This window comes from Lutra lutra, chromosome 3 (genome assembly GCF_902655055.1).
Source record: "Lutra lutra chromosome 3, mLutLut1.2, whole genome shotgun sequence".
Lineage (NCBI taxonomy): Eukaryota > Metazoa > Chordata > Mammalia > Carnivora > Mustelidae > Lutra > Lutra lutra.
The window spans coordinates 117978772-118005841 of NC_062280.1; the positions used below are offsets into that span (position 1 = coordinate 117978772).

A 27070-nucleotide genomic window follows, 5' to 3' on the forward strand; every position below is an offset into this window, starting at 1 on the left:
TCCCTACACTGCAATTAATTAAATTCCACTCCCTACCAACTGGGAATTAAATTCCACTCCCTGTCCCATACACGTGGACAATGTGATGAGAAGAATCTTTTTTGACTATTACTTACAACTTCCAAATCATGTTTTCAAGTATTTGCCAAAAAACAAAAGCCTATGAATACTGCAAGTATTAGAAAATAATTCTATCCATACAGCTGTGTTTAAAAAATATGTGAAACAGTACAAAAGAAAAATGTTACAAAAGAATGCATCTCAATTTTGCTTTACAACTGCTTTTAAGCAAGATTTTAAATCAACCGAATTTATGTTTTTACAAAGTATGCCTTCCAGCATAAACAAATACCATGCAAAAACAAATTAATTTTTACATACTGTTCATTTCAAAACAGAATAGTTTTCATAAAAATGCTAAAAGCATGATACAGTAACACACTGAAATGTGAGAAATAACTATGTTATCAATAGCTGATGCATCAGATTTATGGCTTAATGTAAATATATAATTCCTTAAACATAATTTTAAATTAAACATGGCTAACATACAAAAATTTAAATATAGCAAGGACTTTGTTTTAGAATAACAATTATAATGTAATAAAAATCAGTTTATTCCTAGTACTGAAAATCAAACTTCAAAATATGTATTTGACAGTAGAGGGAACTAATCTGATTCCAATGACCTTAGCCATTCTCAAATTAATTTTTTCTTTTTTAAATCACCACTTGAACTGTATTCCTTGGAAACAAACACAACTGGCCTGTCAGACAAGTTTACTGGACTTAACTAACTATAGGAAGATATTTACAACACCACAAAGTTAATCCATCTTTAATACTTCTGTAAACATTCTCAAGAAATACCCAATTCTAAACCACACCAAATCCTCTTTTAACGTCCAACCTAACAGTATTTTTTTATTTTAAAAGAAAATTAAAAGGGTAAGATCTAGATACTGACACCAAATAATGGCAGATAAGATTAAAAATAGACATAATTTTAAAACCAAAAGAGATTTGCCTCCAAACAGTTTTTTTTTTCCAAGATTCAAAAGGTTTATTTGAAAAAATCAGCACAGGACAAAGATATCCTTAATATTCCTTCTCAGAATATGTGAATATTCAGAATCTATATGAAATGTAGACAGCAACTCTGATTTCACAGAAAGAACATCATGGTTTTATACAAATGTAAACCCATTCCCACATCCCTCCCCAACGTACTATTTTTATCCACCCCTTACTGACATTAGCTTTCACTAAGCTTCTATCTTCAGTGCTACTTGCAAAAACTAAAAAGCAGAAAATCATTTTCATTTTTAAATCATTGGGATTAATTAAAGCAACCAAAGTATTACTGTTACAGCAAAGTTTAATAAAACTGAGAGAATACTACTAATAACATTTGTAAATTATCCAAAATGATTTCTTTATTGAGATTAAGTAACTACATAGACTTCACAGTTCTATGGCATACGTATATTTAGCTAAAGTCACAAACACATTTTAACATTCACAATGATGAGCATCATCACTACCATTCTAATCTACAAAGGTTATGTATGAATAAAGAAAAATACAAAAACCTCAAGTTCTACAAAAGAAAAACTTTAAAGTCTACATACATTAACAATAAAACCATTTCTTCCAGGTAACAAGTAAAAGTGTAAAGGCATACCACTGAGGTTTTTTTCTCTTAGTAGCCAGGAATGAAATAATGTTTAATATCTACGACGCTTATTAGGGCCTTCAAAGTTGCCCCCTTGGCTTCCTCTACCAAAACCACCAGGACCACCACTAACAGGACCTACACCACTCATTGGTGCTTGAGGGGTTTCAGAACCTGTTCTACTCCCCATAGGTGATCCCATCTGAGATGATGGTCCTTGAGGAAATCTATCATTGTGCTATAATACCACATAATAAATATGAAGTCCATTTGGAACACGCCAAATGTAAGTGACAAGAAAAATTGGCAAAATCCCAAGTGGTGGTGTCATGAAGTTCAGCAGAAAGTCCAGCAGAATCAGGATCACACATAGAAGGAAGAAAGGAGCAATTTAATTAGTTACTACATTAAAAAAAAAAAAAAAAAAAGCATCTGAAGAGTTACAATTGCTAATGCTATGCCCCAATTTCATGAAAAAAAAAGAACTGATTTTAAGAAGCGAGTGCCATTTAAACCTAATCAGTATTACAATACTGTTCTGATCTCTCTTTTTCTTAAAAGCTTATACTGTGCTGTGTAATAAAAAATATTTTTTTTTAAATCAAAGAGGTAAAACTGGGGAGCAGCATCACATTGAAAAAATAAACATTTTAAAAATTTCAACAGTAATGTTTTTAACAAAAAAAGTACTAGTACAAAAACAAAGAGTTAAATTTCAGCATTAAAACCTCTGAGGTGTTTTTCCAGAAAGACTATTAATGGGAAAACAGATACAGTTTTTAAAAACTGACAGTTTACTAATATGTACTACTAATAACACAATTAAATAAATATCTGAAACTTATGCTTTGGAAAACTTTACAATAACAACATATGTTAATCTCAAAGGATGACCAGAACTCCCTACATGCAGTAGTAAAATGTCACTGTGAAAAAGACCAAGGGTGATATTCAAATAAAGGTTACAATTTCAGGGAGAGGGGTGGGAAAATGGGCCAGTTAATATTACTCTTAAGTTACTACAGATGATTGATTATATGCTACAGAAAAACTTAACCAAAGTAGTAAAAGTTTTTACTTAGCTTTTAGACATTTTACTATAAAATAAAGCCTCCAAAGAAGGAAACAAGTACACTAATTATATCATGTGCCATCTAATCATAGTAGCTACTATGGCACTGCCTTTTTATCTCTGTACACAAACACTCATTTAAAAAAAAAAACAAACTGCTGGCATATCTAATTTTTCCAAATTTTTAAAAGACTGCATTAAAGTAAATAAGTTTTAAAATGATGAAACACTGTATCCATCAATTCTAAGATGCCCATTCACTTTTAACATCTCTGAAACAGTATGGATTTATAGTTGATGGCATGTCTGAATTTAATTGGCAGTGCTTTTTCTTTCTTAGCAACAATGGCGCCTTAACATCTGTTGTGGTAATTCCAAAACTAAACTGCCTTTTCAAAACATACAATCAACCAATCTTCCTTTTCTAAATATTATTTAGAACAATCATTAACAAAAACCAAATGAGAAAATGTTCTGCCAAGAGCTTCATCTAAATAGTGATAGACTTCAAGGAAAATGAGAGAAGTTACCAGTCTTGCTACTGATATTCAAATAAAATAAGAACTACTGAAAAATTTTGCTTTTATAATTATTTAACCCACACAAAGATATCTTCACACTGTCAAACCAAGACATAAACTGTATGCTTTTAAATTCTGTAACAATTATAAAATGAATAATTCTGTAAGACTGCAAAATGTAAACTGAAAATACACGTTAAAATTTTAATGGACATTATTTTATAGTTTAAAAAAGTTCCCTGAAATTAATCATAAGTGATCTTTTCGTTAAAAGTGTTTACTAAAACCTGTTTTCACACATACTGGAGTTTCATTCCCCACCAAAGGTAAGGAGTCCACACAGGAAAAGAACACAATCTTAAAATACTTGGCCTTTACAGTGAATACTAAGAGGTGGATACACACTAAAAGCAATATAAAAATAACTGTAATTAATATGTATCTGCCATATAATTGAGTACAAAAGCGTGCCATGAATGGTAAATTAACTCTTGTTATATATAAAAATTGCCTCTCATAAGTCAATATATAACTTCACAAAATTACATTTTCTTCACTGCATATTGACCTTTACTGCCAAAACAAATGATGCCAAATTATGTTAAGTGTGAAGTTACCTTTGGGGCAGAAAAGTATATATTACTGAATATAATCAAAATAATGTTTATGATACATTACCACTGCTCCATTATCTGGCATCATTGGAGTTCCCATATTTGCAGCTCCTTCTGGTCCCATGGCAGGACCAGGACCCATTGGTGGGCCAGGTATAGTTCCTCTGTTGTTCATATTCATACCCATCATTGGAGGAGGACCTTGGTTACCAGCAGGTGCTGGGCTAAATGCATCTACGCAAAACAATCTATACTTAGAGCTGTCCTATCTTAGTTTAGTAAACATTAAAAACTTAACAATACTTATGCAAACTGTATAACAAGACTATTACCAAAATCACTTCCTTCTTTGAGAACAGGGCACCTAATTTTATCTACCCCATAACAGAGCATTACCTACACTATAGAATTTTCAACCCAAAATCAAATGTATATAAAACAAATGAGAGAACTATCAGTTATTATAGGATATTTGAGACTGTCAAAGCTTCAAAGTTTTTTTAAAAAATGAGTATTACTTGTTATAGTCTGCTTTTTAAGAAACTACTCTCTTACAATGGTAACTATATTCTACCAGCTCAAATTAACAGCAAAGAATTAGCACTTGGAAACTATGAGTATGTATATAAAGTTCACTAAAACTAACCTCTTGACTTTAATGTAAGTTACTGAACATACTCCAAAATTATAGGAGGTACTATTTTTTAACTTGAAACATTACAGCAATAGGCAATCTAAGCAGAACAACTGAAAAGGGCCATCATGACAAAGCTTATTTTTTAAAAGCAAATATAAACATTAACAGAGCTATCTGAATTTTTTCAACATACTAAAAATTCTAGAAATGGGGATAATCGTATATACTTCAAATTTTTCCACCAAAAAGATATCCACGCAACCTCATGTTAATTCCAATAGTGTTTGAGCTGAAATATTGTATTTATAATGGTTTCAAATACAACATTTTAACGAAACTTCAATTTTTTTTTATTTTTAAAGTACTCATACTTTATTTCATTAAAAATTCTTAACAGACAAACTCCAACTTAAGAGTTCTCTTCTAGTGTTTCATTCCATAGGTCAATTCCATAACCCTCAGAACTCAGTTTCTCAAAAACACATTATAACAGGAGATGATACTTTCATTCAAATCCAGAACTCTATACAGTACCAAATGCAGCTGACTTCTGCATAAGAATGAGCCCAGGGAGCAACTGGGAGGAAAAAGTCTTACATCCTACCAGTCCCTGGCAATATACAGACTACCACTTTCAACCCAATCCTTGGGAACTTAGCCACTTCATGGGAAGAAATTATTTCCCTTAATCCCAAAATGTCCCTGCTAACAAACTGAACATTGTAACTATCCAAGAGTATTTCTATTCCCTTAGCATAGCTATAAATAAAAATTTTTACTAGAATTCCATGACATGTCCCACATGGAAATGAGGAAGAATGGAGACACTATCTATAAGGAATCTTAACTTTCCCTAAAAAGAACAGATCAAGGATTAGGCTTTTCTTCTCTTTTTAACAAAATATAGTTTTTACACTTAACTTGCAAGATTCAAATATAACTATACAACTATGGGTATAATCAAAAATAACATTTCCAACTATCAGTAATTAGAGGCTTATTTCTAGTAATTAAGATTTCTATCACACAGCTATAATTAAACTAAATTTAAAGATCTAAGAAATGTTAGAATTATCTGGTCCCCTGAAAACAGTTTTATAATCTATGTTTTACTTGGCAGTACACTGGTGATACACCAGAAGATCTACTGCCACATTCTATCAATGTAATTTGATAGAATATGACAATTTACTGATTCAACAGTGGCATTTAACTGCATGATAATGATTCATAACTCTTGTAAGCCATCAGGACAAGGTCTCAGATTGAATAAAATGTATATTGGACAAAATTAAATGGACTGGACTTAAGGAGAGTTGAGAAAGTGCTCAATTGTAATATGGTTCTCTGATGAAATAAAATGCCATAAAAATTTTTAGCTCTCTTAAATTCCTAACTAATTAAGGAACCTAAAGGTATACTCTCATTATTCTTCTGATAAAGTTGCTAACTAAAAGACAATTAGAATGTTTCCAAGGTCTCGGCAACATCAGAAATATTTCATCTGCTTCTAATGTTAATGACAATCTAATAATTATAATGGCATTTCAAAGTACCTACAATCCATAACCTCACATTTATAACGCTTAAATAAACCATCTGTATTATATTATATACTATTCTACAACTTACTTTTAAAAGACATAATAAAACTGAAGTACTTGTACATTACCATATATTCAACTGTGTCTCTATAACTTATGTCCTACAACTATGCCTACAGAACTTATGTATTCTTTGTTCATCAATTAATTTATGTATCCATAACTAATTTCAAATTAAGATCTTTATGGGTAAGGGTCATGTATCATGCTTCCTTTGTATACCAGAAATGCTTAGTAACTTCTTACTGGTAGGTAAGAAAAATGACAAAATAAATAGCAATAAACAATTTCAGACGATCTGATTGGAAGTAGCAAATAAACTGCACGAGAAATCGGAGGAAAAAAGGTAGATCCCAGAAAATGTTCATCCCACATATTTTTTTTTAACTCCGTACACTATATATCCTAAGTACTACATGCTAATGGTAATGTAATCTCTACCATAGGTACACTTTGAGTTATGTAAAGATTTCAATTTTGTGACAGCTTCTGTGGGACAATATGAAACAAATATTTTAAAAATTTATCTAATTTTTAAGTGTATGACATTTCAAATTTACTGCTTCCCTCAATAGTGGAGAAGCTAATGTAGGTACTTTCTTCAAAACTTTACATAAACTCTAAAGATATGCATTAGCCCAGATGCATAAGACATATCTAATTTTCTTGACATGTCATAGATGCCTTTGAACAGTGCACTTTTGTGCACAATATGGTAGCTGAGGGCAAAATAAGCTAAACATTCAGTAAAATAAATAAAAATAATTAATTACACAAAACGTTACCTTACCAATAAAAATTTATAAAATACTCAAGAAGTTTAAAACCCCTACAAATTCAGAAACTATCAAATTTCTAAGAAAGGTAAAAAGAGCCAATTTGAAAGCGTGAAATTTGATTTTTTAAAAATGCAACATAGATACATTATACCATGGAATGACTGAACAGGTTTCAGGTTTTATCAAAACCTGGCTACAGGTTCCTTTCATTAAGTCTATATTAAAACATAATTTACCTTTTAGCCTTCAATGAAACAAAATTCCTTAGCATATTATTTTTAATATACTTGTATTTTTTTCAACTTAATATAAGAAATTTCACCATTACAAGTGTTGGTTCCAAATTTTAGTTTGTTACTGATACGTAGATACCACAAACAGCATGTACAATTCCCCAAAGAATTACAAATTACAGAAGGCTTTTGCTTCAAATCCCTACCTCCCATGTTTATTGCTCCACGGGGACCCATATCACCCATTCTCATTTCCTGTTCTCTCTGTAAGTAAGCATAGTTGTCACAGTCAACCTATCGATCTTATGACTTTACATTTCCCATCTAAAATCAAAAAGAAAAGAATAAATTGGGACATCACTTTCCATTAAAAAATTAAAATTTTCCAACATGACTTACATAATAAGAACACTGAAAAGAAACTTCAGTCTTCCAGGTCTGATATGCCACAGTGCTTAGAGCACTCAGTTTATACTACTAGATTATCAATGTGTCAAATTACATAAAATCTACCACAGAATGTTTTTAATGTTCAATAGAGCAAAGACATATGCTTAGACTCCAAAAAAAGAAAAATCTATTATTAATAACCACCAGGGCCAATTAATTTTTTCCTTCCCCGAGGAAATTTTGTCTTAAAACAAAAATGACCACTACCCCTTTTATATTCAAATCTATTCAAACATCCAAAACAAACAGCTATGGGGTACTAAGCCAAAAATAAAGTTATATAGACAATTTTCATTGTTAATACACCTTTGCATTTTTATTCAAATATTTGAGCACTGTTTTTCACCCAGGACCTAAAGATTTGCCATGAAAAGTCTCCACAACACACGATTATTAAAAGTTCAACATAACACTGCTTCCTTTATTTGAACAAGGGTTTTACTTGGAAATCTAAATAGAAGTGTTATTACACAGTCAGCAAGTTCTGAAACAAAATGCTCTTGAGGTTAACTGTGATACAACAGGTCATGCAAATGACAAACTTTTAAATTTCAGTAAAATTCAACTCCTTCTAAAAACTTATTTATTAACTCATTTATTAACAGTAGTATACAGAATTAACTTCAATGAAATCTCTAGGTGAAATTACCCCACATTCTGTAATTCAAATTTGTACTATTATTTTATGATCTTTTCCATTATCAGACTGGTGTGTTAAACGTAGCAATCATAAAACACATTTTGAGACAAAGTAGAAATGTCTAAATCTTAAAAGGTGTTTTTCTTTTGAAAGCAATTTTATTAAAATGTGCTTAAAATTCTTTAAGAATACAAAATACCAGTGTAAAACACTAGGAAAAAGAGGAAGTAAAAGCCTATGGTATATGGTAGATAAACCCAGATCTACTGCCCATATCTAAGCTAATGGGCATGCCTCAAAATGTAACCTTTAATAAAGCTGTGGTTAAAAAAAAATAAATCACTTACATAGCATCAGGAAGAAATGTTTGTCAATTATGTAGAAAACATAAATCCCAAATTTTCTCAAAGCTTTTTTTTTTAAACTTTCCTAAAACCAAAATTTGTCTCTTCTCATAAAACGTTTGGTTAGTGATGGATACTAACAAGAAAAACAACTAGACTATTTCATAGGATGGATTTCTGATAAAGTCATATGGAAAATACTATTTTATCATCAAACTTAACACTATCATCAATAAATCAAACCAAGCTGTCATTTCCTCATCACCAGAACCTGATAAAATGCAGACTTCTTCAGCATGTCCAAAACCTTCCAGGTATTATTTATAGCAGATACTTGTTATGGAAAAGCTGGTTCCATTTCAGCACCACAATAAAATACACGATTTTTTGACCAAGACATCTTTGGTGAACAAGGGTTTAACTTTTAGTTTTGGATTTGCCTTAACAATGAAAGATGAAGGATGCAATATCTAACCCCTAACAAAGAGTAATTATGATAATCTTATTGTTTGAGACTTCAATTTTCAATTGAGACTTCAATTTTCAAATCCCCCTTAAATATTCTGACATCCTAACTGGATGCCTGGGATTCACTGGTGGGAACAAAGAAGGAGATGGATGCCTGTGATTCACTGGTGGGAACAAAAAGGGAGATAATATTTTTATTATCTCCTGATAATTTCATCTGCACCTACAATTTTCCAGAATAACAATGTTTAGCTTTATTATTCACAAAGTTCAGTACTTTGAAAAAGAAACTGTTCCATTATTCTATTTTCTTCATTAATAGAATTCTGAAGAGATTAATATGCCAAATACACTTATGGATTTTTAAAAAGCTTTTATTTATTAAGTAATCTCTACACCCAGCATGGAGCTCAAACTTACGACCCCCAAGATCAAAAGTCACATGCTGGGGCGCCTGGGTGGCTCAGTGGGTTGGGCCGCTGCCTTCAGCTCAGGTCATGATCTCAGGGTCCTGGGATTGAGCCCCGCATCGGGCTCTCTGCTCGGCGGGGAGCCTGCTTCCTCCTCTCTCTCTCTCTGCCTGCCTCTCTGCCTGCTTGTGATCTCTGTCTGTCAAATAAATAAATAAAAAATCTTAAAAAAAAAAAAAAAGTCACATGCTCTACTGACTGAGCCAGTCAGACACCCCAAGACTTAGGTTTTTTAAATCAACTATTCAACAGTGACCATTACATCCAACTAGCTCCATCAGAAGAGCATGCATCTCTTGCGTCTCAGGGTTGTGGGTTTGAGCCCCACGTTGAGTGTAGAAATCACTTAAAAATAAAAATCTTAAAAAAAGAAACAACTGGTTTTCCAGTTCTAAAATGTCTTTAAATGAAATAATCAGAATGTCTTACAAAATCCATGCTAATGTAGCATATCACTGCATTAAAATACATATTATATAATACAGCATTTTTCATTAGATACGTATACACTCCATTTCTTTAATACTGATGTTTCCTTAAAGAAAATTACTGAGTACTGTTTTATATAGCTTCACACATTAAGATTAAGAAAAAGAGACGGTATAATTAGATGATAGATCATTTTTTAACTATTTTAGAAGGAGCAAAAGAAGTTTTCAACTTTCAAGTCGTATCTTAAGATTACTGTCATTTTCGCAAAAACAATGAATACTGTTACACTGAAAAGAATTTAAAAAAAAAAAGATTACTGTCATTTTCTAAAAATCCACTGCTACATACTTCTAGTAAAATGCAAAGATCAGAGATTATATTTAAAGGTACTGGTTAGCAATGAAAATTAAGACAGTACTTCTCATTTAACTTTATTTATCAAGTATCAGGAGAAACGGTAAGGAGAAATTTCACTATTAACTGTGTACCCACCCAAAAAGCAATACACGGCATTACACAAGACCCTCACTTCTATGAATTCCAATATCTGAAATTAGAACTGGTGCATAAAATACATGGTATTTTTCGAATACGAATTTTAATGCTTTACTACTTTACCAAAAATTAAGAGTCACGATTTGACATGAAACAACTTACATGTAAACAAAATCCTGATAAAGACTACACTGCAATAAGATAATAAAGCTATGATTAAAACTGAAAACTTGGTTTAAATAATTCAATTAATTCAATTATTCTTCACAGCAACTCTATAAAGTAGAGGTCTTCTGTTACCCTATTTTAGAGGTCATAAAACTGAGGTACAGCACTGTTAAATAACTTACTCAAGGTTGAACTGACATAAAAATTCTGCCAAAATAGAGTTAAGTTTCTACCTTCACAAAACACCTTCATTTTTTTCAAGGATTCCAACAAAACCTAACAAAAGGCAAGGTTTTTAGTTATTTTTATTCACAAGTTGTGCCTTTCCATTAAAAGAATTATATATATGTATTCCTGAGCTTGTCACTGAAGTATGCTTAAATTCACAGCTGACCAAAAAAGCAAGCAAAATATGACTGATTTCCAGAACCACATTATCAAAGCAGCATTCATTAAAACAATGGCTCTCAGAGTGTGGCTGGCAGAGTACTGAGTCCACAAGACCCTTTTGGGAAGTGCACAAATTCAAAACTGTTTCATGTCTTACTAAACATTAGAACACAATTATAAAACTATGATCTAATTGGGCTTTTCAGTCTATCTACATATTTAGGAATGGTGTACAAGCAATTGGGAAGCAAAAATCTTGGTATTTTAGCAAAAATTAAGGCACTTATATTCAATTTTTACTAGTAACTATCATTGTTGCAAGGGAGCAGCAGGCAGGACAGCAGAGGAGAGGTTGTCTGCCCAAACAACTAATTTTAAAATTTCAACTAGAATATGTAGATGAAGCAGTTAGAATTATTTTTATTGAATCCCTACATGTCTTTTTAATAATCTATGCAAAACAGGATATATACATAATTCACTTCTGCTCCATTCTGAAATAGGGTGGTTCTTCAAGAAAAACATTCATACGATTGGGTTGTAAACTGAGTAAGACAGCATCTGACAAACTGATTACTGACTTGTGTACAGGTACCCCTTGTTTTTCTAAAGGTGTATTATGCCACTTGGCTTTTATGAAAGACCTACATTTGTAGTATCTGCTTTTGCTAACCAAAAAGGGATTCTTACTTCTATGGAAAAAGGCAAAAAGTGAACATAAAGATCAGTGTGTTTTGTAGCAAGCAATTTTAGAGGCAGCACAAATCTAGAGCAGCAAAAAGTGCTACCAAGCACCTTCCCTGGGAACTATACTTAGCCTCTCATCATCAAGTTGTCATAGCTTTGAACTGTGTGTGAACATCTGTGCTTTATCTAGATTTATTCTGTGGATCAGTAGCAAGATGTGTACTAAGCTATCAGAGAGGCCTAAGAGTTGTAATTCTGGTTTAGAAGCTCTCCAAAATTTTTTCATATGAATATTAACAGTAGTTGTTTCTTCATTTTTATGCCATTTTGGCTTACAAAAGGTATCACAGGAATGTTACACTTTGGGACAGCATTTGGCAGACATTTTCTGACAAGATTAGTGGTTGATATTAAGAAATGTGATTGTTTTTAATTCTGTATAATAAACTATATTAAAATTTAGAAGATGCACATAACTCAATGGATCAATATTTTTCTAATGTTTGGTATATGACATTACAAAAATTGTGCATGGGAAAAAAAAAATCCATTCAAGGTAGCCCAGTAGATTGTAATGCAATGAAGACAAAAATAGGTACAATTCTCTGAAAAGGTTAAAATATACTCGTCTCCATTTTACTAATTACTTATCTAAGTAAAGCTGGTTTTTCTTCATGCACTAGATTGTAATGCAATGAAGACAAAAACAGGTACAATTCTCTGAAAAGGTTAAAATATACTCGTCTCCATTTTACTAATTACTTATCTAAGTAAAGTTGGTTTTTCTTCATGCACTTTAATCAAAAGAGCATTCTGCAACAGATGGAATGCAAAAGCAAATATGGGAAGCCAGCCATTTCTATAAAGCCAAACATTAAGCAAATTTACAAAACAAAACAATACCACTCTTCTCACTACATATAAGTGGAACGTCAAGGAAATCTGCAAACATGTAAAGTGAGGCCAGTGTTCCCAGTACTACCCATTTTCTTTCAACTTTCTCTCTTATCTAATATGGTAAACACTGGTGTAACAAAACAAAACAAAAGCTCTTAGAGGTCTTCAATAATTTTTGGTAGTGTAAAAAAATTCCAAAACCAAAAAGTTTAAGAACCAATGCTTTTAAGTTCTAGTCAGTATTCATTCACGAAAATAAAAGTAGAAAATCTGCACTAATGTAAAGTAACTAAACCAGTGAAGAACTTCACATTATTTTGTGTAGAATAGGATCTTTTCCTTTAATACTTAATACTCACAATATCAACCTGTGAACTTAAAGATACTGTAGTTTCTTTTTTTTAGATAACCAAATTTAAAGGATTCACATGGTACACAAAGATGAGCCTAAAAGTATAATATGAATGCCTAAGGTTTAGAAAAGTACACTACATAATGATTTAACGTAATATCAACTGAAACATTTTGCAATCAATGATAAAGATATATTCATCTGACACTGAGTAATGTAAATTCCTGTTTGAATGAATGCAGTCTTAATGACCATGATCATTATTCTTTAATTTGTAAAGATCTTTCACATACATTTCTGAAAAAGCATCCAAGGGATTGTTAAAGGATTACCACGTACCATCTAGGTTCAGTGTGTTGATAAAGAAAATGCCAAAATTCCTGATGTAAAAACACTGATACAGAACCTTTAAATCTACTACGGGAAATATAATTCTAAAGAAACATCTTAAGTTCTGGGAAGTAACAAGACTCAACCTTTTTATAATTAAGAATTTCTAAAAATAAGTTATATTTAGTACCTGGAAATATATCTTTCCCTTCACTAGAAAAGTTTACATAAAAAAATAAAGATTATTAGATAGTTAATCTAACTTTCAAGAGAGAAATTAATTAGCAGCTGAAATACTATCTAACAAACAGGGTATTTGGAAATAAAAAATGAAAGAAAAATCAATTACATGAAATATTTAATTATTTTTTTTTAATTACATGAAATATTACGAAAATGGGTGTAAAGAAAAAAATTCAAAATAAAAGGTAGGCCTCTTTGCCAAGAAATTATTCACTCATTTAAAAAGTTCTAATACTGAAGGGTATATGCATCAACAAAGTAATCTTTTCTTAATAGAAATGAAGTAACTGTAAACTGAAAAGGGAAGACATGTTCCCACTGATACAAATAATAGCATGCAAACTTTCAAACATAATGAAACAGAGAATGCTTGAGAATGTTAAGCAAAAATGCTTATGCAAAAATGCTTAACATTTTTACTTCAAGTAATTAAAAAGAGTAATTTCCAAAACGTACTATTCACTACTAGACCTCAGGGCAGGGGGGAATATGTTTTAAGCAACCTAAGACAATCTTTCAATAAATACAATCTGTGATGGTTTTTTACCCTCAATTTGAATACATGCATTCCATGATATCTGCACCCTTGGCTACTGGGAACATGTTCCTCAGTTTTATAACTGTTAAAATGAAATTTTACACCATGTATCATTAGGGAATTGCAAATTAAGACAACAATGAGATACCACAACACACCAATTAGAATGACCAAAATCCTAAACACTGACAACACATAGTGCTGACAAGGATGTAGAGAAATAAGAATTCTCATTCACTGCTGATCGGGATTATAAATGGCATATTCACTTTGGAAGAAAATTTAACAGTTTCTTACAAAACTAAAGATAATCTTACATACATACAATCCAGCAACTATACTCCTTGGTATTCACAAAGGAGTTGAAAACTTATGACCACACAAAAACCTGCACATGGATGTTTATAGCAGCTTTTTCATAATTGCCAAAACTTGGAAACAATCAAGATGTCCGTCAGTAGGTGAATGGATAAACAAATTGGTACATCCAGACAATGAGACATTATTTAGCACTAAAAATAAACAAGCTATCAAGCCATGAAAAGACAAAGAGTAACCTTAAAATGCTTATTACAAAAAAGTCAGAATGAAAAGGCTATATATTATAGGATTCCAACTACAAGACATTCTGGAAAAGGCAAAACTATAATGAAAGTAGCAGAAATCAGTGGGTGCCCAGGATTAGGAAGGAGAGAGGGATGAAGAGACAGAGGGCAGAGGATTTTTAAGGCAGTGAAACTATTGTGTATACTATAACAACGGGTACATTTTGTTGAAAGTCCACCAATTGCCCAACACCAAGAGTGAACCCTAACATAGACTGTTTTCTTTTGGCGATAATGATGTTCCATTCTGATAGTGAAGGACTCTGGATACATGTTGGTGAAGGAGGTATATGGGAAATCTCTATCTTCGGCTCAATTCTGCTATGAATCTAAAACTAAAAAGTAGTCTATTAAAATTTTTATTTATTTATCTATTAGACAGAGAGACAGAGAGAGCGCACATGCACAAGCAGGAGGAGCGGCAAGCAGAGGGAGAAGCAGGCTCCGCGCTGAGCACAGAGCCCAATGTGGAACTCGATCCCAGGACCCTGGGACCATGACCTGAGACGAAGGCAGATGCTAAACCAAATGAGCCATCCAGGCATCCCTATTAAAATTTTTTTATGTTTCTTTTAGTCACGAGTAATAAAGATTTGTTACTTGTTAAATTTAAAATCAGAAGTAAGAGGAAACAAATATAAGTAGGGAGGCTGACATCTTAGCTCACTATATTCATTAACCTCAAGACAAGTACCTCTTAATCTATATTCACTCAATGTAATTTTTTATAAAGATTTTATTTATTTATTTGACAAACAGAGATCACAAGTTAAGAAGAGGGTCAGGCGGGACGCCTGGGTGGCTCAGTTGGTTGGACGACTGCCGTCGGCTCAGGTCATGATCCCGGGGTCCCAGGATCGAGTCCCACATCGGGCTCCCAGCTCCATGGGGAGTCTGCTTCTCCCTCTGACCTTTTCCTCGCTCATGCTCTCTCTCATTGTCTCTCTCTCAAATAAATAAATAAAATCTTTAAAAAAAAAAAAAAAAAGAAGAAGAAGAAGAAGAAGCGGGTCAGGCACAGAGAGAGCGGGGAAGCAGGCTCCCTGATGAGCAGAAAGCCCGATGCAGGGCTCGATCCCAGGACCCTGAGATCATGACCTGAGCCGAAGGCAGAGGCTGAACCCACTGAGCCACCCAGGTGCCCCTCACTCAATGTATTTTTAAAGCCTGGTTTGGGTACCTTTAAAAGACTATGCTGGTGTCACTGTCAAATTCAGAAATTGCAGCTTTTTAATAACTAGGGTGGTTTTCTAACTGAAGATTAATTAAATATAATTACATATAATCACCATGTATCAAGAGACAGAAGGGAATAAATATTTTAAACAAATTATTTTTAAAACAAATTCATATTCAACTAAGAATATTTTTAATCATCTACCCAAGGGACATTTTCAAAATTACCATTATCACCATCACTTTTCAATTGTTATGGCAAACTTTAAAGAGATGCTTTTAAAAACTGAAACTTGATTAGAAATATTTATTCAGATTTTCGTTATTTTATCCTAAACTCTTAATTAAAGAAATCAGCCATGATGGTATCAGCAACAGCCACAAACACAGTATCTTGAATAATATCCTATCAAAAAGCTCACATAATACTGGTAACTGGTTCACATTTCTTCACCCATAACCTCTTAACCAGTACATTTCCTTACCAAAGTCAAAACAACTATCATGACTGGTCAGACTAAGATATGAAAGATGAAACAAAAGGACTAATATAAACTGTATAAGAAGAAATGCCAAATTGGCCCCATCAACAGAAGAAAGCAGTGGAAGGAATAAACAAAAGCACATGTGTTCTGATGTATAAAGAATTAAAGTATATATTTAATGGGGAATCTTTCTGTTAATGATATTAGGCATTACATTATTTTAGCAGTATGCCAGAAACATTGAAATTTTAACAAATTATATGTTTTTCCTAAGTAGGTAACTCAAAGCTACAGGTACATTTATAATAATTCTAAAAATATTTAAGTGGTAACTAAATAAAATCCAAAATACAGAGTTATAAGAGAAACTACTATAATAAGCATATCAATTGTTTAAAAGCTGAATTTTAAGAAGCAGTAATAGGCCAAATGAAGAAGTTACTTAGTGAGAAACACGGTAAATTTACAACCAGAAAACAGAGAACATGAAACATGATGTACAATATAGTGCAGGATATCATAAGACAAAATATAGGCAGACTTACCCATATACTTTCAATTGCTTGAAATTTTAAACAGAAATAAAAATATTTCATCAGCAGAGCATGCTCACAAACCCAAGTTCCTACCCCATCACTAGTAGTTAGATAATAACTACAGAGAGATATTAACATTCACATTTATTTAGTCAGATTTGATATAAAACTCTGGCATTTCAGGTGAAACTAGCAGAACTTTATGTCCTCAGTACAAAGTACAAAAGATACTAGATGGAGGCTGACCTAAAAAAAATTTTTTTTACACAATCACCTTGTAGAACAACTCCTGTTTCAGGGTGGCTCTAAATATAATGTTAAGACACAAAGCAGAAGTAACAAGTTGAATTTTTATGTCTTCCTAGAATCTTTTTAATTCAACTTAATACCTAAAAATTCTTATTATTTATATCACACATATGTGAATCTCAAAAAGTGTTTACTTTAGTTAACATTTCTATTTGCCAGTCTTGACTTTCTTCTTCTCAACCCCTCCAGAAAGGTAAACATGAGCTGAAAGATCTTAACATTCTGAACAAAGATTAGAAAAACTTACCATTTCAAATGAAAAGACATGATGTATACCTACAACACAGTGGAATAAACCATTCATTTTTAGAAAAAAAAAATCCAAAATAAGTTCTACAACAGTGCCGAGGCTACTCAATGCACTCTTCACATTCCCTAGCAGAGAATCTTTCACTAAACTCTCAAAACTTTTTAGCTGTATCTCTGTATACTTTACACAGATACTCTACACCTAATCCTCAAAGACCTGACCTGACCCTGAGCTTGATTCATTTCTGTATCCTCCAAGGTACCCAGCACTCTGTTCCAAAATAGTAAAACAGTGAACAAATTTTCTTACTAAATGGAAACCTCTAAATCTTCCTGTAAGTCTAACACTCTTATGGTATATTCAAGTGGGATCCAAATAATGAAAAGTTAGGTGTGTTGAAAACCAAACCAAAAAATTGTTACTTGAGTATTTTTGAAAAATTTACTGTTACGTGATTCCATCATGAAGTCTACAAAAATATCAATATCTTAACACCACCTATGTTTCAAAACTACAAAGGCTTAACATCTGAGATATTAGTATTCAATAAATACCAAAGTATGGTGACCCAAAAAGAAGAGTGAAAATCATGACTGAGCAGGACTGGTATTTGAAAAACAGGACATCAAACAACTATTTAATTCTCCCTATTTGTATCTAAGTAACTACAATATGACAAATACAGGACTCTCAAACTCAAAAACTTCAAAGAGGCAAATTAGTTGGTAACAAAGTCAGAAAATAATTAGAATGGAATGTGGTAAGCATTAAAAAAGAATACTGAAAATGATACAGCTGAGGTGTGTAGTCAGAGAAGGTTATGCATACACTGAGTACATTCTCCAGGAGGAAAAAGATATAGAAATTTTTCTGATTATAAGCCTCTCTGAAACTCTAATGGAAGGTAAGACAAAAAAGGACACTAATCATCTAACTGGACAAAGAAATAATTAAGTACAATAAAGTGACTTCTGATAAAGTGTGTATAGAGTTTAAGGAAGGCTCAATAAGCATTTCCCTTTGGAATTATTTGGAAGTCTTTTAAATATGAATGAAAAAACTATTATTTATAATCATATGATTGGGACAACCATCCATCCATCCTGCTTTGCCTGAGCCAGCCCGTTTTTCTTCCTGCTATAAAAAAAAGTAACTTCATTTTTTAAGATGTATATTTTTATAAAACTAATTAAAATTTTATAGGCACACACTCATAATTTAAGATATAATTTAAAAAAAATCTGTCCTCAGTCACATTTCCATCTACTCCTGATTCCTTCTCCCAGAGGAAAATACTTTCTGCTCTTTACAGACTTTGTCTCCATATTATGATACAATTTTATTGCTCTTTTAAAACATTTTTACTTTAGATATCTAAATATTTAGCTTAAGAAATCAGCTCTTATATGCACCCACTCCCCATTTTTGTCTTTCCATCTTCTGAGTATAGTTCTTCCAGTTGATTAAATCAATATTTAGTTGCTACATTATTATTACCTTTTAAATATGATTCACAATTGGGCAATTTATCGTGCTCATATTTAAATAGTACCCATATTTAGTTGTTCCAATCTGAATAAAAATTACGTTTTCCCCTATTAAAAAATCCTGAGAAGGGGCGCCTGGGTGGCTCAGTGGGTTAAAGCCTCTGCCTTCGGCTCAGGTCATGATCCCAGTGTCCCAGGATCGAGCCCCACATCAGGCTCTCTGCTCTGCAGGGAGCCTGCTTCCTCCTCTCTCTCTGCCTGCCTCTCTGCCTACTTGTGATCTCTAATAAATAAAGTCTTTAAAAAAAAAAATCCTGAGAAGTTTCAAAGAGAAGTGAAAGGATCAAAGATTTCCATAGCTGGTTAAAATCGATACATATCTTCAATTCAAATACTCTCCGCTGTCAAAATTCCTAAAGATCACTTCCAAAGTACATGTAAACATTACAAATGTAAACATCTATAGATTTTTGTTTTCACTTGACTACAAGTCTAATTCCAATTATGCTTCATCCCAAATATCCAGAAAAGTTCCTGGCTCACTGTAAGAAACACATTAAATTATTTTAGTAAATAAATAAATGAAAACATTAATAAAAACCTGGTTACAACTAGAGCATTATATGGGAAATCACTGCAATATAACTGATATAATCAATTCTGATCTTTACCATCATGTCTTAATCACTGGAACTGGGATGCCAATATGAACAGCAAGAGGTATACTTAGCTACCCGGCAAGTCAAACCTAAATCTGACACCAAACCCTACAGCAAGTAATTCTTCGGTTATATCCACAGAATAATAAAGATGCTATAAACACTCTTTGTGAAGTATGTCCTTTGTTTGACTGCTTCAGGTGTTTAGACTTCCAAAAAACAATCTTCTTCTGCAATACAATCAAATCACTTGTTAGAGCTAAATAATTTATATATAAAGAGGAGTAATGGCCAGGTGGAAACCACATAACGGCAACTTCTCTCAAAAACTCAAAAATCATTTCAGAAAATTTATCTGTACCTACTCGCTAGTAATTAATGATTATGGTCAGTTCTCTGTGTCAGCACCTATTAATGAAATTTTATTACTGGCTAGAGTTTGTTTTGAGTTTTGTATATGGCACATCTGGGAAAACTGGGTTATAATCAAATCAGAGAAAAGAAACAATGCCCACACAAGAAGCAGGAAAGAAGACTAACAAAGAAAAGGCTGATTAAATAGGCCAAATTTGGCAGTACTGATCAAGAAAGCATTAACAAATGAAAGAACAATGCTTTATGTCTCTACTAAGAAAATATCTGAAAACTCTAAGATAATCAGCTATGGGATAGTGATGCTTTATCAGTTCTTCCAGTAACTTCTGCTCTATTTTATAACCACGACTACCAATAAACCTTTCAGGACACTAATTTGGATTCTTCAGGGACTTTGATTTTAGGATATGAGGTGCTCTGTTCAATAAGACTTCTAAAAACACTGAAAAAAAACATATTAATTAATAAATTTGCATTTTAATTCACAAACTCTTTGGAGTTTGGTTAACATGAGTCACTTTTTATAGATTACCCCCAACTCTCAGACTGGACCTAGACCAGGGGTGGGCAAACTTTTTTGGCAAAGAAACAGATAGTATGTATTTCAAGCTTAGCAGGCCAAAGAGTCTTGAAATAGTCTCATACAGATGTGTCATGACTAGTCAATCTACCACTTTTGGACAAAGCAGTCATAATCAAAACATAAACACAACTGTGTTCCAATAAAACTTTCCAAAAACAGGCAATGTTCAGAGTTGGCCTGGCTTATCCCAGTCCGTCAACCCCCAGTCTAGATGAAATATAAAAAAAACAAAAAGTTAATCCATCATTTGAGACAATACCTCCTCCATATATAGGCTGAAAGCTGAACTAAAAGTTGTCACACCAAAATCCCACACAGCACTGTTCACATAAAATTTTGGGGTACTTCCATTAAGTGTATGAATCCTATCCCCCATGTTGACTGGCTCTGAGCCCTCCCTTCAAACTCCCAGGTTCCATAAAAAATTCAAGTATTAATATTCTTATTCCAATATTTCAACTATGTCTCATTTCAAGATACAGCAATTGTCTTCTATTTTGCTAATGAAAATAAAGAGACTGAAGAGCTGCTTAAAATGCAGATTCCATGGCTCCAACTCAGACCTACTGCATCAAAAATATATGATGAATTGAACTCAGACATTTTTCTTTTTTAAGTTCGAAAAGATGTGCTGCACAGGTTGAAAATTACTAAATTTAGCCAAAAATGTGATCAATGGAGAATGTATCAGAGTCTACTGTAATCATGAAACGAATCAATTTGTAGGCTGGAGACCTAAGGGGAACAACCTACATTTTTAAAAACCTCCCTGAGGGTTTATTATGCACTATTTGAAAAACACTACCACGGAAGAGCCATTACACCCTTAGCCTCTGGCTACTTCTCCTTAATGGTCTTGGCCTCATTATATAATATACTGGATAGCTACAATGGTACTACTCTGACAAAGAAACATAACTGAATCAAATTACTGCCCTAGCATATAATATACAATTATTTCCAGGTTTATTATGCACATGTGTTTAAATATCCAGGGCTATTCCCACCTACTCAAACAAAAGTAAAAATTCTTCAGTATCAATTCATGTATGTGTTTTGAAACAGATCTGAAGGCTATTCTTTATTCACTAAAAAACAAACATTAATATTTACATCAAATACAAACTTCTAAAAAAAAAAAAAAAAAAAAAAAAAAAACCTCCTGAAGTGTTAAAATAAAACAGTAGCCCATATAAACACTGCCCCAATTTACCTAAACAAAGTATTTTATAACTACTTGATGCAACTGCTAAAGCTAGAATGAGATTTAGATGTTCTTATAAAACTATCATTTTTCCCAAGAAAGCAAAGCTTACTCTAAGAAACTGCATTAAAAAAATTCTAATTAAAATCTCCACTTTACTCCAACACAAATTGAATCCACAGATAAAGACTGGTATACTGCAGCACTAAAATGTTTAAACTACTTCATCTATAGTAAGTGGAGCAACTTAACAAAAATTTAAAAAAAAATCACAAACATTCGTAAGAGATAATCTCATACATTTTTACACTAACACTGTAACTTACTGTGATATGTCCAAAAGTTTTAAAATTGTGGTAAATAGAAAATTTCAACCCAATAAGTACTATCAAGAAAATGGTTTGGTATTACACTCTACAGTATGGTAAAAGTAAAGATAAACTTAAATGTATTTAAAACATAGCATAAAAATATATACATTGTTAGGGCTGTCAAAAATACATTATGCTACTAGTTAAAATTAACGTGTTTTATTTATAATTACCAGAGCTATCAAAGAGCTTGACTTCTAAGAAATAAGGTATGAAATAAAATGACTTCTAGTTGATGAGGTGCTGACATATCCTTAAAACACTTAAAAATATATCCATGTCATTAAATTATGATAAAGTTGAAGGCTAACAAAGAAAAACATGACCAGACATGATGTATGTTTTCCTTCGTATTTTATTACATTTAAAAAAATTATTTTTCAAGACACAAAATATGGAAATCAGTTCTTATTTTCTACCTCAAAGTCCATACTACTATTTGTGTTGGAATATTCCTCATAGGAATATTAGAAAGAAATGAGAGGTGGCATCTTAAACCAAGTAAATCTGCTTTATACTAATTACTCTTACTATTTGGGCAAGCTGAACACTTACCATTTGATTCCTCCCTTTAAACTGAACAGTGAAAAAAGAGAAAGCACATAAGAGGGCCTAATTTCAAAGCTTTTAAAAACAAAAACAAACATTAAATTTAACAATTTTTTCCAAAGACAGTTTTAAAGTAAATGAAGAATAACTGATACAACAATTACCTCAATGTTTCTTCTATTAACACAAAACAGTCAAGACCTATGAAGAACTTTTGTTAACATTTCTTTAGTGCTTGATTAGCTTATATTAACAAGCATTATGAAGCTAGGAACCAAATAAAACTGATACCAAAATGATGAAAAACTTTTGTCTATCCATAATTTCTAATATCAAAAAACCTAAAAATCTGGCAAAGACTGTATTTCCCCTAAAAATTTAATTCCTTTGTTACATACTATTTTAAGTATGGTTCCTCTTCAGAAAATTAAGAATATAGTAACTTTGTGGCCTAACAAGAATATTAATTAAAAAACAGAAACACAAACAGAAAACAAAAAAAAACCTAGCACCAACTCTCCAGCCCAGGGTTCAGCAAACTTCTTCTGTACAGGGTCAGAGTAAGTATCTTGTGTCTTTTGAGTCACGGATACTCTAATATTCTCTTATTTTCCTTATCCATCAACTCTCTAAAACGTAAACACCATTCTTAGCTCTGTGGTAGAGTGGTAGAAACTGGGCACTGGTCCTAGGCTATAGTTTGCTGACTTCTGCTCCAGCCAAATTAATCTTATGATGCTTCAAATATACAACTTATACTTTAACTACCTGAAAACAAAGATATCTTAGTATTAAAATATAACATCTACATTTTCTAAGAGTATAATCTGGTGAAACAATAAATGATCTATTTTTGAAGTGCTTTAATAAACCCACCATGAATATTTTAAATATGTAATTCATTTATTTTCAAAGTTCATCAGTAATTTGTGAAATTCTACCCACCAAAAAATTAATTTTAAACATACAAATGTTTTAAAATTAAAACAAGAATTTGCAGTATTTCAATTTTAAATTATAGCAACATTTCCAAATAATTTTTGAATAGGAAAGTAAAATTAAAATCTGTCCTTCATTAATTATACCTATATTAAATGCCACTGAACAAATATAAAAAACACTGGTATGTTTTTAAAAAATTTCTATGAAATAATTTCAAAGAATAAAGAGTCTACAAATTTATGATATAGCCAACTTAAATGTAACAGGAGAATACATTTTACTTAATCATTTACTTTTACTCCCCTAAATTATTTATGTATATGACATTACAAATAGCTACACATATGCTCCAAGAATGCAAAATTTATGCCAAAAAAAATAGTAAGAAAGCTAATTCCACCAAATCTGACTATAAGCAAACACTTCAGGAAAAGAAATGTTCAGGTACATAAAAGGACAAGGAAGAATTTCCTAATCCTCAATGGAACAAAATAAAGTTTTCCTAGGAAATGTATTATATGTGGTTTACATCTGGATTATACTTGAAAATAAAAACTTAGTCACTAGTTTCAAAATATGGACCAAAAAACTTTAATTCCACATAGTTTTATAACATCATAAAATATCCTCACACTGATAAATCCAACAGATTGTTCACATTTAACAACCAAAAGACCTAAGACCACATTTAAAATACGTCATAAGCAAAGACTATGTATCCAAGTAGGAAAAGAGAATTCCAAAATGATGCTAGAAATGCTAGAAATTAGTAGAAAATGTGCAATGCTTGAAAACTCAACTAACTTGGTAATGGAATTTAAAAATCAATTAAATTAAACCTTTAGTGTAACATAAATAGTAAGAAACCTCTCTAATTGAATTTAAATGCCACATAATTTTTAGTCAAAGAATATTTACTTGATGTAACCAAGATAAAAATTTCTTGTTATTATACAAATTAGGATGCATTTTACTGTGTGTATTCTTTTTTAGAAAAGAAGTTTAAAAATTTTCTAGGGACAGAAGAATGGGGGCAGAAGGTCAGCAAAAGAGTCAGTGACTTGAATTAATACTTTTAGCCTCAGAAACTTTATTAAAGAATGATTTCTGAATAGCTAGGGAAGAAAACACCAGTAAATATTTTTCAGAATAATGACTGTTAAAATGGCATTCATCTAAGGTGAATAGTAAGACTTGTTAGTTCACATTAAGAACATGGGGATTTTAACTATCTGAAGTATCCTTGTTTGCCCTACCATTTTGCCTTCCCAAAAAAACCTGAGTAAGACCAAATCTTCAGAGCTCCAATTTAAAAAGAACTCAGGGATAGAGAAACTTGTTAAACATCACTGCAAGGATAAATTCAACAAAATCCAGGATGTGAGAAACAACAAGGGTCTGTTTCTTTAAAAATTAAGTAAAAAATTTAAAAGGTGAAGAAAAAACCTTCAGACTATAACACTGGATTTGTCAGCCAATTTGAACCAGTTGTAAACAAAATAAAAACCTTTATAAAACCTGGGCAAATGTGGGCTTTTACTAGTTAATATTAAAGAAGTGACAATTTTTAAGATATGACAAAGATATTTTTAAAAAGAGTCCTTAATTTCTAGGGATACATACTGAAACACATAATAAAACCATATAAAGTCAGGGATTTAATAAAAAATAATTCAGGAAGGGTGGGTAGATTAAAAGATCAGCTATGTAGTGATAACTGTCATGGCTGGGTGATGAGAACATACTGGCCTACATTTGTATTTGTCTAGTATCCTCCAATATAAGGAATTTTTATTTATGTCATTCCATTAAGTTTATTTATTTAAATCATCTTTATGCCCAATGTGGGGTTTGAACTCAGGACCCCAAGACCAAGAGCTTCATGCTCTTCTGACTGAGCCAGCCAAATGCCCCTAAAGAATTTTTATTATCAATAAATGTTGAAATTCAATCAAGTAGAGATGATAGATTTACCAAGAGTTCTAATTTAGAACCATATATTAAAAAAAGATAAAAATTTAAAAAATTTAACATCCTTTTTATAAAACATTAATAGTATCTTCAGAAACTACTTGTAAGTTATTGCCTGTAAGAGGTTAAGAAAATCATTAGTTTAACATAAACAAGACAAATTCGTAAAGATTTAAAAATATATAAATATCCAAAGAATTCTAAATATGCCTTGTCCACCTGACAATATAAAATAATTTCAGTTAACTAGTATTTTACTTACATTTTCCATATAATTTGGCTTAAAGCCCTCTTGTTGTCGCCTCAGTTCCTCCTGTTCTCTGTGTCGGATCATTTCTTCCTCACGGCGTCGATGCTCTTCCTCATGTCTGAAAGATTTTCAAATAAAAATTTCAGCAGAGTTGACATGTAAGCTACGATCAGGTATTTTATTCAAGGTAAAACAAAACCATTTAACGAGTTACTTGATACAAAATCTGTAAATGATAACTAACTTACTATATTTACTTTCCTTCTTCTAGTTTGCTCTAAGCCTTTAATAAATCAAATAACCCAAAGAAATAAAATAACTAGAATAAATTAAAAAACAGAGTAATAACATGTAACTAAGATGGTTAATATATTTATAGTCAAGAAATCAGGAGTCCAAGAGCTCAAACATACATTCTATTACTGTATAAAGAGAAAAGCCTGGGATCTATCGCTGGCATAATAGAGTTCTTAAAGGCACTCAGAACCAATCCTGATAGAGACCACTACAAAGAACAAAACTGCCTAGTCAAAAAAATCTTTGTGTGTCAAAGGAACCCTTAACAAACCCTCTCTCCCCCATTTTATCAACCCACTGAGGAAAACTTCTGGAACAGGTGTCAGCCTACCATCTGTTGTTATAAATTAAGTTTTAGAAGACAATCATTTACTTAATGTCTATAGCTACCTTTGGGCCAGAGCAGTACTGAGTAGTTGAGACAAAGACCGTATGACCTGCAAAACCTAAAATATTTACTATTTAGCCCTTAGCCCTTTCCCAGAAAAAGTATGCCAACCTCAGCCTTATAGGTATGTGGGAGAAAAAAATATTGAACTATATGTGTTCAGAATTACAAATAAGTTAGTAATTAGTTATGACTAAGAGAAAAAAAACCTACAAAATAATACCGAATAGACTCACATTATATTGGCATTTATGTCAATGCAAATTCAAGTATATATATCCTCTACTCAAAAAACAACTTCAAGAGTGAAGACTATATAATACTGATGTCCTCTCATTGTCTCATTTTCTACATTGCTTTTTTAAGTACCTTCCTACACTAAGACTCGAATTTCAAGATACTGTTGTTTCCTGTAAAATGCGTCCCCAAAACCAACTCCATGAACTTGAGGGGAAAAAAAAAAAAAAAAAAAGTGGTATTTCCCACAGACAACAGAAAACCCAGCTGTTAGAGGAGTTTGGGTCAGATCGCAAAACAAAAATGTTCCTAAGGGATTTTAAGCAAAATCTAGACTATTTTGAGATTTTTCTCTAA

The 27070-nt window shown here is 32.0% G+C and overlaps 1 protein-coding gene across 2 annotated transcripts in view; it reads right to left on the reverse strand.

Moving 5' to 3' along the window:
• Positions 1–316: 316 nt before the first annotated feature.
• PSPC1 (paraspeckle component 1) overlaps positions 317–27070 on the reverse strand; it is a 73255-nt gene continuing 46501 nt past the window's right edge. Inside the window, exons 6-9 of one of the 2 annotated variants that reach the window (XM_047722837.1) lie at positions 25804–25909; positions 7342–7399; positions 3947–4116; positions 317–1913 (exon numbers count right to left, since the gene is read on the reverse strand). In XM_047722837.1, the coding sequence (XP_047578793.1) occupies positions 1728–1913; positions 3947–4116; positions 7342–7399; positions 25804–25909 (520 nt within the window). In that variant the 3' untranslated portion in view covers positions 317–1727. The remainder of the gene's footprint in view (positions 1914–3946; positions 4117–7341; positions 7400–25803; positions 25910–27070) is intronic. The other variant, XM_047722838.1, reaches the window with a different exon arrangement.